The sequence below is a fragment of the Oryctolagus cuniculus genome, chromosome 17 (genome assembly GCF_051225735.1).
Source record: "Oryctolagus cuniculus isolate XC-2025 breed Fujian yellow rabbit chromosome 17, ASM5122573v1, whole genome shotgun sequence".
Lineage (NCBI taxonomy): Eukaryota > Metazoa > Chordata > Mammalia > Lagomorpha > Leporidae > Oryctolagus > Oryctolagus cuniculus.
Window position 1 is genome coordinate 46,791,530 of NC_142883.1, and position 11,065 is coordinate 46,802,594.

Genomic DNA, 11,065 nt, shown 5'->3' on the forward strand with positions numbered 1-11,065 from the left:
CAAAACCAGGCTGTCACTGAGGGCCCCCTGTGCTCACTACGTGTGGCCTTCCTCTCTCCTCCAAAGGCAAGAGACACACCTGGGCCAGTCCCCGCTGCTGACGTGGCCCCTGGGGTCCCCAGGCCTGCCCCGGTGCCTGGAGCGAACTTGCCGGTGGAAGATCTCAAGAGAGAAGCTGGAGCCCTCGCTGGCGTCCCCAGGGGCTGCGACCTCTGACTCCGGGAGCCTGCGGGGGGGGGGGGGGGGGGGCTGAGGCTGCCGCCCCCCCCAGTGCCTTTCTGTGCTCATTCTCTGCAGGGGGCCCTCCTCCTGCACACGCCCTGCTGACCGCACCCCTCAGCCCCCCCCCCCCGGCCCCATCCACCCTGTGTTTAAGTTTGGGTGGGCCTCAGGTGGGGCTGGGGGCCTGGAGATGCTTGCGTGGGGCTCTCCCATGCTGGCTGCTGTGTCAGCGCGGCCACCAGGCGGGCTCTCTCTGCATCCATGCTAATGCAGGAAGTACTGAACCCTGGGCCACCCAGCAGAGCTCAGCTTAGCACTTCGGGGCCGGCGTTGGAGCCTAGAGTGGCGGGGCCGCCCAGGAACCCCCCACCGCCCCGCAGCCTGGCTCTTTGTCAGGGCCCTGCCGCCCTCCCTGACCCCACCCATCACACACACACCCACCCCTGTTGTGGCTCAGGCTTTCTTCAGCTTGAGGAACTGGCCCAGTTCTGGTGAACACCAGGAGTTCCTCCGGGAAGAGCCGCCTTCGGCGCGGTCCCCAGCCAGGCACGGGGCTCTCCGAAGACATCGATCCACTTCTCTTCAGTGGGTCTGGTGGAGCGTGAAAAAGACATCATTCCGAGTGCGGGCAGATGCCTGCAGAAAGCCTTTGGCTGAGCAGAGAGTGTGCATGGGTGTGCGTGTGCGTGTGTGTGTGTGTGTGTCAGGGTCCACACACGCCCCTCCTGCCACCTCTCTGAGCTCAGAGCTCTCAGGCCCCCACGGTGGACTTCTGTGCCCTCGCCCTGGCAGAGGTAGAGACACTTGCTGTCACCCCAGGACGTGTTATACTTCAGAATTAAATCAGTAAAGATGGAGATTTGCGTGGAGCCTGTGTGTCACTCACACCACTGCGGTGGCCCCTGTCCTGAGATGTGTCGGCACAGAACTGGGCGGGCGGGAGCGGCGTGGTGCTGTCGGAGCACTTTACGCTGCTCTGGGAGCCCACACACCTCAGGGCCAGTGGAAAAACCAAGCCCACCTGCCCAGAGGAAGAGAGCCTGGGAGTTAAGACGCCAGCTAAGATGCCCGCATCCCGTGTCAGAGTTCCTGGGTTCCGTACTCAGCTTCACTGCCTCCTGACGGCTCAGGTACTTGGGGCCCCATCATCCACGTGGGAGACCCAGACTGAGTTCCCACCTCAGCTTCTGCCTGGCTCCATGTCCGTCTGTCTCTCTCTGCCTCTCAAATAAGAAGTGCATGACTCTCATAAACAATGCTGAGTAAAGAAACAGATGGCAAAAGAATAAATACATTGTGATACCATCTATACAGAGATTTTATTTAAAAGATTTATTTATTTGAAAGGCATGATGACAGAGGGAGGGGCAGAGAAAGAGATGTTGCATCCACTGGTTCACTCTGCAGATGGCTACAGCAACCAGGGCTGGGCCAAGCCACAGCTAGGAGCTCAGAATTCTACCCAGTGGCAGGGACCCAAGTACTTGAGGCATCACCTGCTGTCTTCTTGGGTGCATTAGCAGGAAGTGGGATTGGAAGCAGAGCAGCCAGGTCCCAAGCCAGACTCGGGTATGGGATGCACTTGTCCTGAGATGCAGCTCAAGCTGCTGCACCAAACACCTGTGCCTGAAGCCTGTCGTCACAAAGTTTCAGGACATCTTAAAGGAAATAAAATTAAAACCTTCCAAAGAGGAAGAATACAGGTCACCAACAAAGGATCAGGGATTCAAATGGTGTCAAAATTCTCAAAGCAGATCTTGAATTTTGAAGCCAGAATACAAGTACACAAGTGAAGGAGTATCTGCTGGATTCGGGGAGGGGGGGGGGGGATATGATTTCTAGTCTAGGCTTTTGCATCCAGCCAAGTCTCAGTGGAACAGGAAGGGAAAAGTGAAGACATGTTTAGGCTCGTGAGTCCTTGAAATCTTTTGCTTCTCACACTCTCTTTTCCCCAGGTAGCTACTACAGAATGTGCTCCAGACAAACAAGGGAGAAAGTCAGGAAAGAGAATGCAGGGGACACAGGAAGCTGAAAATCAGACAAAGAAGACAGGCAAAGAAAGCCCCTGGGGTGATGGTGTGGCTGTGCAGCCAATCTGAGCAGCTTCTAGGGGCCCTAGAAGGTGTGTGTGCCAGGGAGGTTGTGGGTGAGGGCTCAGTCGTGACATTTTATAATACATAATGGTATACAACATTCATACATAGTGCTTGAAAAATCAAGAAACGGAATCAGGGCTGGGTGTTTGGCTGGCGGTGAAGACGCCCACATTCCACATCAGGTTGCCTGGGTTCCATCTCCGTCCCTGGCTCCTGACCAGCCTCCTGCTCTTGCAGACCCTGGGACACGGCAGGTGCTGGGTTCCCGTCACCCACATGGAAAACCTGGGTTGAGTTCCTGCCTCCTGGCTGTCATGGCCACCTTTTGTGAGTCAGGCACCCGCTGCAAGTTTGAGGGGACCCTCTGCCCCCCAGGAGTGAGTGAGTTTTGTTCCCACATCGCAGAAGAGGAAACGTCCAGAGAGGTCTGGAACCTGCATTCTGGTGTGGGGCCGTCAGACGCCCAAGACCACGGCCCTGAGGCCGCGGCGCAGGGCTGGCGTCTGCTGGTCAGAGCGAGTGGGGGTTCCGGGGTGGAAGGAGCAGGACGCAGGCGGTGGGCGGGGAGCTCAGAGGGAACCTGGGTGAGGGGGAGGAGGCGCCGTCGCTCGTGGTGTGTGCCTTGGTGCTGACGGAGCAAATGAGACCCAAGCCCGGTCCCCAAACCGAAATACTGCCTGCTCCCTGGAACCGTCTCATGTCCACAGCCTGGCGCCACTGAGGGTGCCGGGTGCTGACCTCGGCCTCCCTCCTCCAGGACTGGGAGGGTGCAGTGAGGCCACAGGTGGGCAGGTGCAGAGGTGGGTGTGGCTCAGAGGGCTACCAGGAGCTTCCAGGTGCAGCAGCATCGGGGCCTGGCTGTGCACTGACCTTCTTCCCCATGGAGGCCTATGCGAGCCAGGCCACAGAACGTGGCCCCCACATTCTGAGAGGTCCCCAGCTCCCCTCCCGAGGCCCTGCCACGGGCCCCTTCCTGGCCTTTGCTTTAAATTGTGGTAAAATACGCGTGACAGGAAACTTGGCACGCGAGCCCTTTGTAAGCACACAGCTCTGTGACACCAGCTCCGTCACAGCGTGGTGTGACCGTCACCGCAGCAACGCCCGATGCCCTGCCCCGGCTCCGTCTCGCATCCCTTTCCCTGACCCTGAGAGGGGTCGTGTGTGTCCAGCTGCTGTGACTGAGCGTGGTGAGGCCCAGGTCACTGGTGCTGGAGCCGGGTCAGAATTGCACTCCTGGGCCGGCGCTGCGGCTCACTAGGCTAATCCTCCACCTTGTGGTGCCGGCACACCGGGTTCTAGTCCCGGTTCTGTGGGGTGATGGACCACGTCTGTTTATCTGTGCCTCTGTTGACGGGCGTGTTGGGCGTCTCCACCGTTTAGCTTTTGTGAACACTGCTGCTGTGAAAACGGGTGCGGGGCTGGCGGCGTGGCACATGAAGCTGCTGCTCATGACGCCGGGGAGTCCCGGCTGCGCCACTTCCCGTCCAGCTCCCTGCTGGTGCACCTGGGAAAGCAGTGGACAATGGCCCACATCCTTGGGCCCCTGCACCCGCGTGGGAGACCCCAAGGAATTCCAAGCTTCTGGCTTCAGCCTGGCCCAGCCCTGGCCGTTGCTGCCATTTGGGGAATGAACCAGCAGACGGAAGATCTCTCTCTCTCCTTTCTGTAACTCTGCCTTTCAAACAAGTAAATCTTTCAAAAGAAAAGAAAAAGAAAATGGATGACCAAGTGTAAGGGGGCTTCAGGAAGTTCATGGAGGACGAGTGACATGTTTATTTTCAGGCCTGCTTTCCGTGTGGCAGCTGAGTTCATGCCCCCAAGTACGGCACCGTGCGGTGCTGAGCGAATTTGCAGAACAGCACATGCAGAGAGCAGATGATTGGGCAGCGCCGTGGCTCACTTGGCTAATCCTCCGCCTGCAGCGCCGGCATCCCATATGGGTACCGGGTTCTAGTCCCGGTTGCTCCAATTCCAGTCCAGCTCTCTGCTGTGGCCTGGGAAGGCAGTAGAGGATGGCCCAAGTGCTTGGGCCCTGCACCCGCATGGGAGACCAGGAGGAAGCACCTGGCTCCTGCCTTTGGATCAGCGCAGTGCACCGGCCGTAGCAGCCACTTTGGGGATGAACCAACAGAAAAGGAAGACCTCTCTCTCTCTCTCTATCTCACTGTCTAACTCTGCCTGTAGAAAGAAAAAGAAAGAAAGCAGATGACGATGATTCTTTTTACATGAGTGGCAAAGAGAAAAACAGGATTCTCCTCCGCTGCTTTATGTCCCAAAGGCCCTAACCAGCCTGGCTGGACCCGGCAGAAGTCAGGAGGCAGGAGCTGCATCCAGGTCTCCCGTGTGGGTGTCAGGGCTGCATCCACGTGGGCCGGCCATCCCCTGCTGCCTCCCTGAGTGCGCACTACAGGAAGCTGAAATCGGAGCCGAGCCGGGACTCGATCCCGCTCAGACAGGGGCTGCGGGCATCCCAGGCAGCATCTTCACCGCTGGGCAAACGCCCGCCCCCAGAAAGCACTCTGACCTGCACCTGAAGCAGGCGGGCAGACCCTCACGTGAGAGGCGCCCACCCTGTTCCCAGAGGAAAGGAACAGCTCGGCTGTGCAGACGGGGGGGGGGGGGGTACGGAGACGTCTGCACAGACCCGCTGCGCAATGCCCCCGTCCCGGTCACCTCTGTCCCCAGCCTCCCACTCTCCATCAGACCCCCGTCAACAGCCACCAGTCGGGCTATTTCTTTGGGACTTCATTTCCTTATGAAGACTCCACACCACAGAAAAGTGGTGTGGAAGAAGTGTGCGTGCGTTTCTCTCGTTGGTCTGGCTCTTGTTACACCAGCCCTGGCCAGTGCACTGAAGGCGGGAGAAGGAAGCAGGGATTGCCCCCCCCCAGTGGGGTCCCCAGCAGAAAGGGCTGAGGCTGTGCCCAACACCCTGCTCGGGCGACCTCCACCCCAGGCTGCACCTTCCCCGCACCGCACCTGCCATGGAGGGCGAGAATGCCTACAGCACCAGTGAGGAGTCAGGTGCCCCAGGTGCCAGCTGGAAGTGCAGTGGAATTGGCTCTTGCCCCAGGAGGTGGACATCGTACACATGTGCACACGCCAGGACATTTTACACACTTGTATGTATGTATGCCATCTGTGTGTGCACATACCAGGACATCATACACGTGTGCACACACCAGATGTCATACACAAGTACCCACACCAGAATATGCACACGTGTGCACACACCAGCTGTCATACATGTGTGCACACCAGGACATCATACACGTGTGCACACACCAGATGTCATACACGAGTGTGCACACCAGAATAGCATGCACATGTGTGCATATACCAGCTGTCATACATGTGTGCACACACCAGGACATCATACACATGTGTGCACACCAGGACATCATACACATGTGTGCATATACCAGCTGTCATACACGTGTGCACACACCAGCTGTCATACACATGTGTGCATATACCAGCTGTCATACATGAGTGCGCACACCAGGACATACACATGTGTGCACATACAAGACGTCATACACATGCGTGTGCACACCAGGATATTCCGATTCACCCATTTACAGAATATCATGACAGTCTGTTCATGCAGTGCTGGCCAAGGCTCTGGACAGGGATGGGGTAGAGGGAAAACTGGCCCTGGCCCAGCCCCGAGCCTGCCAGGAGAAGGACCCTCGGGGAGACCTCGTCCCACTCCCGGCCTCAGCAGCTGGCACAAGGCTGTGCATAGGGTCAGGGTTTGGCCCTGCCCCCAAGCTGTCTGGTGCTGAGCTCAAAGGAGGGCGTACTCCCACTGCCCCGTGTCAGTGCCCAGGACAGGGAGAACAGTGGGCGGGGTCCCAGAGGCTGTCCCCACATCTTCAGTGGACAGGCTGAGCTCTGGGCGCTCTGATCCAGACCCCGGATGTCTGCAGCTTCTCCAGTGCCAATTACGGGAGGAATAATTCCATGTACTTGGCCCTGCCTCCCGGCAGATGCTCTTTGGGGACATTTGAAGTCTGACTGTACCTTTGAGCAGCTGCCTGTCACCCTCCTCCTTCCCACTGCGTCTCCTCTTCTGCACAGGCTCCCCAGGGGATGGGGGAGCACAACGCTGGGTGGGCAACCCCGTCCCCAAGGCAGGGGCCTGCCCAGACGAGTCTCCACCACCCCCGCCCCTGCTCTTTGTCCAGATGCGGTCAGTGCTGAGTTCCCGAGAGCCCACCTCCCCCACCGGCTCCTTAAAGAAGCTGAGCCTGACTCACGCATCCCTGGTTAGCTATCAAGAAACTGTGCTGGCTGGCTGGCTGGCTGGCTGGGTGTCTGGGTGGGTGGAGGAATGAGTGGGTGGGTAGGCTGGTGCCGGAATGGATGCACGGAAGGTGAATGGTTGAATGGGGGATGGACGATGGATGACGGGTGAATGGACAGGCCAATGGAGCACTGGGAGGTCTACAGAGAGATGGATGGATGTTCTGGTTAGACCGGGGTACTGAAGGGCGTCTGAGAGGCTAGACGGGTGGACAGAAGGATGGATAGATGGGTGGACAAATAGATGGAAACACTGCCAGGTGCCAACCCTATCTCTTCTCCATCACTAAGGGAAGCCCGGCAGGTCAGGAACCCCAACCTGCACTCCCCTGCAGCTGTGGGGTCCCCAGCTGGGCTCATTCCATCCAGAGCAGCCAGACATCCCGGGAGGAGCTTGGTCGCTGGGGACCAAGCCAGGCTTCTAGGTGCAGCCATGGCTGGGGCGGGGTGGGATTGACAGGTCTGGCTGCTGGGCTGAGGGAGGGGTGAGGGTCTGGGGCAGGATCCTGGCTCCAAGGGCCTGCCTCAGGCCCCCCACCAACCCACCAAAGCTCACGCGGTGTCTCCTGCCGCCTTGCACCTGGAGCCCCACGCGTCACAGCCATGCAAGCCACTGCCACAGCCCTTGTGGGGATAAAGCAGCCCTGGTACCACAGATGTCATGAGCCAGCCCAGGTGTGCCTGCAGCACCCAGCTCAGACCCATTCACATCCCTTCCCCCTGGCTGCCCCCAGGGGGCCTCAGTGGGGGCCAGCATGGGCCTCAGTTTCCCTCTTACCTGAGACGCTGGAGCAGCTCCAGGCCATGGTGGGGGGTGGAGCACAGGCCTAGTCACCTGCCCCACAAAGGTGTGACCTGGGGAAGGGACCCTCACAGGCCGGCAGCCCCTGAGAGCTGAGCCAGGCCCACCCAGGAGAGAAATCAGCAGACTGCAGGTGGGGACCCCAAGCCAGCCAGGCCACGGTGCCCTTTCCCAACTCTTGGAGTCTTTGCAGCTCAGCCGGTTCCATGTGGACACTCCTGCTGTGTCATTCCTCTTGGGGAGGAGCTGCCTGTGGTCAGGAGAACACCTCCAAAGGCTGATGCAGGGGCCGAGGCCTCGAAAGAGCCATCGGGAGTGCGCGGGCTTCAGAGGAGAGGAGAGCGCTCAGTGGTGGGCGGGGCCCGAGGGAAGCCAAATGGCTGCCTTTGGTGGGTGGGGTTGCACTGCAGGGACAGGTGCCCCCTCACCCCACCCCCCGCAGCCACGGTGTCCCCTGCACACCTGGTGTCTCGTGGAGGTGGCTGTGCAGGCAGACAAGGCTGAGTGTGCACCTGAGCCTCACCTGTCCACACCTGCGGACAGAGGGACCCTTCTGTCCACCTCGACTCGGAATCAGCCAGAGGCAATGCAGAGAGCCCCGGGAGTCTGCAAAACCCCTCGCCAAGGCCCCACTCCCCAGGACACCAACATGGACTCGGGAAGCCCCTTTTGTGTCTGAGGGACAGGGAGGCCACAGCCAGGGTGACCAGCACTCCAGGGTCTCCCAGGATGCACTGGTTGCCCAGGAAGTGGGGCGCGGTGCTGGGAAGGAAGCAAAGTTCCCAGGTGAGCTGGGCACGGCTGTCGCCCTCCAGAGCCGGGATCTGGCTCCCCCATGCTTGCCGGAGTCCGGCCTTTACACTCTGATCTCAGTTAACTCTCAGAGCCCCAGGGGGTGGGCGGCATCACCCCCCTGGGCACGAGGGGACACGGAGGCTGGGAGACCTCAAACACCTTGCCTGGGATGACACAGAGGCAGGGCCAGGACTAACCTCAGCCATGGGGCTCCCCCACCCTACCCTGAGGCTCGGCTCAGGCCTGCCTGAGAGTCCCCTGGCCTCCTGGTGCCCTTCTCCTTCCCGCCGAGGACTGTGCCTGCCTTTGCACCGGCCTCCTCCAGCTGCAGGTCCCAGCAGCCTAGCAGAGCCCCGTGGCACGCCACTGCGCCACCCCACCCCCACCGGATTCTGCTGCTGTCCATCCCCGGCGCCCTCCTGCCGTCCCCCGTGGCCCGCCCACCCCCAGGCCTGCAGGCAGCACCTCCGGCCGCCAGTCCTGGGGCAGGAAGCAGCCTTTCCTGGCCGGCCCGGGGATTTCCACGCTAGGAGTTCCCGCAGCTCAGCGTGGAATAGGCTCAAGCAGGGCCCGCTAATGGGAATAACAAGACGATAAATGATTCCAGGCATGGAGCGATTTTCCTCACGCCCTGCTTGACGAAGGAAACACCGTGATCACGGTGGGGATTGGCGGCGGCGGTGGAGCTGGGGAAGAGAAATGAAAGCCTTGTGCCGCCCGCCGCTGCCGCCGCCGTGAGGTCAGCCCCTGGCAGGCGTGGCCCCAACAGCCCCCCGCAGCAGGATGTGCCCCCAGCTGGGGGGTCGGGGGCAGAAAGCAGTACTGACCAGCTGTGCGACCTTAGGCAAGTATCCTCACCTCTCTGAGGCCCAGGCTCCCAATGGACATGCCCAGTGTCTCCTAACCCTCTCAGTCCCTGCCCACTGGGCATGACCACAGGGAGCGCAGGGCAGCTGGCCTGGGTGCTGACGGCAGCTTGGGGCGGGTGGGGGAGGTGGGGAGCTGCAGCTCCCATCATGGAGGAGCCGCTCCCAAAGGCAAGCTTGCGGCCATGCGTGGCCCTGCTCACGCCAGGGCGCCCCACCTGACTCCAGGCCCTCTGCTTGGGGTGCCGGCCACACTCGGAGGCGTCCGGCTAGCTGCAGACCATCCTTTCCTTGCCTGTTTGGGGCTCGTTAATTTTTCCAGGAGGGATTCGAATGCCCCTTTCCACAGATCAGTGTGTGGGCATCTTATAAACTGGGTCTGATCACTCGGTGCTGGCGGACTACCGAGACCTCTCTATCCCTGCGCTGAACAGTCCCAGGGCCTAGGAGCCACAGCCCATGCCTGAAGGGCTCAGTCCCAGACAGCCCTCCGGCTTCCTTTTGAACCTGCTGCCCATGCCGCGGGAGAGTGGACGCCTTTATGGGGGCCAGGAGATAAACAGGAGTCAGCAAATCTTTGCTCTGAACTCGGAGCCGGGCTGCATCTTGGAGATTTTTTTTATTTTTATTTTGTGCTGCTGAAAGGCCTTTGATCCCTTCACTTCCCCAGAACTGGCTGAGTTCCCAGCGCCAAAGTTGCCTTGAAGTTTGGGAGATAAGAAAGAGAGTTTTCTTCTATTTTGTTAACTCAGTCCAGAGTGCGAGCTGGGAGCGTGAAGATCGAGAACACCCTGGACAGGATTTCCTCCGCCCGGCTGTTCTGGTGAACACAACAGGCAGCTCAGGAGCAGAGACCACGGGGAAGGAAGTCCCAGGCCCAGGCCGAGATAGGCGGCCTGAGGGGCGTGCTGGAGACGCTCGGGCTTCAGGGGCGACCCGGCCCAGACTGGAGGGTAGGCACGGGCCACTCGCGTTCCCGTCTGACTGATGGAAAAATAATGACCTTGAGTAAGATCACTCATGTCTCAAACAAAGCATACAAATAAGTAAATGGCTGGCTTTTTTACATTAAAGAACCTACCTGGGAATAACTGTCCACCGTGTCCTCTGCTTATCCCATTGTGTCCCGCACAGGTAGAAGCTTCCCCATGGACCTGCCAGTGTGTCCACTTTTGCAGACCACCTGGGCAGGACCAAGTCTGGAGGGGGTGCTGTGGACACCGGGCTCCGGGCTCCAGGGGTCGCGGTGGTGGGGCAGGGGCTGTGCTGTTCCTGCGCCAGGTCTGTGCAGAGTCCGAGGTGGTCTGAATGCAGAGCCCACCTCTTGCAGGCCTTTGGGACCCAGCAGAAGACTCCGGGCCTCAGTTTACCTGTGCTATAGTTTGGACACGATTTGGCACCCTCTCTCCTCAGAGCCATAAATTAACTGTGCTGGGCTGGGGGAGACCTGGTGCCATTGTACAGTTCAGGAGGCAGGTGCAACGGGGTCCTTAGGTCATCAGGGGCGTGTCCCAGCTGCAGATGCCCAGGGGGTGCGTGTGGGACCTGAGCTGGCTGGCCTGGGTCATTCCTCCCTGCCTGCCACCCCAGCCTCTGCCTGCACCGATGCCGGCCCAGTAGGGTCCTCTGATCTCGCTCTGTGAACTTCTAAATCCGCGAGCCCACACACCTCTTGGCTTCATGAGTGGCCTGCCTCAGGGATGCGGCTACAGAGTGGACGGCTGCCTGCTGCAGCCCGCCTGCCGGGAGCCACTGTCCTATGCCTCCTCGGGGACTAGTGTCTGCACACGGCACGCTCTCAGCGGCTGCCATGGCTTCTAGGTCTGCAGAGGTCCAGGGAAGGGCCAGAAACACCCAGGCCGGGGAGAAGACACCTGGGGGGAGTCTGCTCTGGCCAGCACAGGCCAGGCAGTGCCTGGCTATCACACCCAGCTCTGCTGCCAGGCACCAGAGCACCAGGGCAGAGGAGGGACGTG

The 11,065-nt window shown here is 60.1% G+C and overlaps 1 protein-coding gene across 2 annotated transcripts in view; it reads left to right on the plus strand.

The window, feature by feature from the left end:
* Positions 1 to 1,531, plus strand: part of RPH3AL (rabphilin 3A like (without C2 domains)) — a 129,687-nt gene extending 128,156 nt beyond the window's left edge. For both annotated transcript variants that reach the window (XM_002719053.6, XM_089317586.1), the window contains exon 9: positions 67 to 1,531. In XM_002719053.6, coding sequence (XP_002719099.1) covers positions 67 to 101 — 35 coding nt within the window. In that variant the 3' untranslated portion in view covers positions 102 to 1,531. The remainder of the gene's footprint in view (positions 1 to 66) is intronic.
* The last annotated feature ends 9,534 nt before the right edge of the window (positions 1,532 to 11,065 follow it).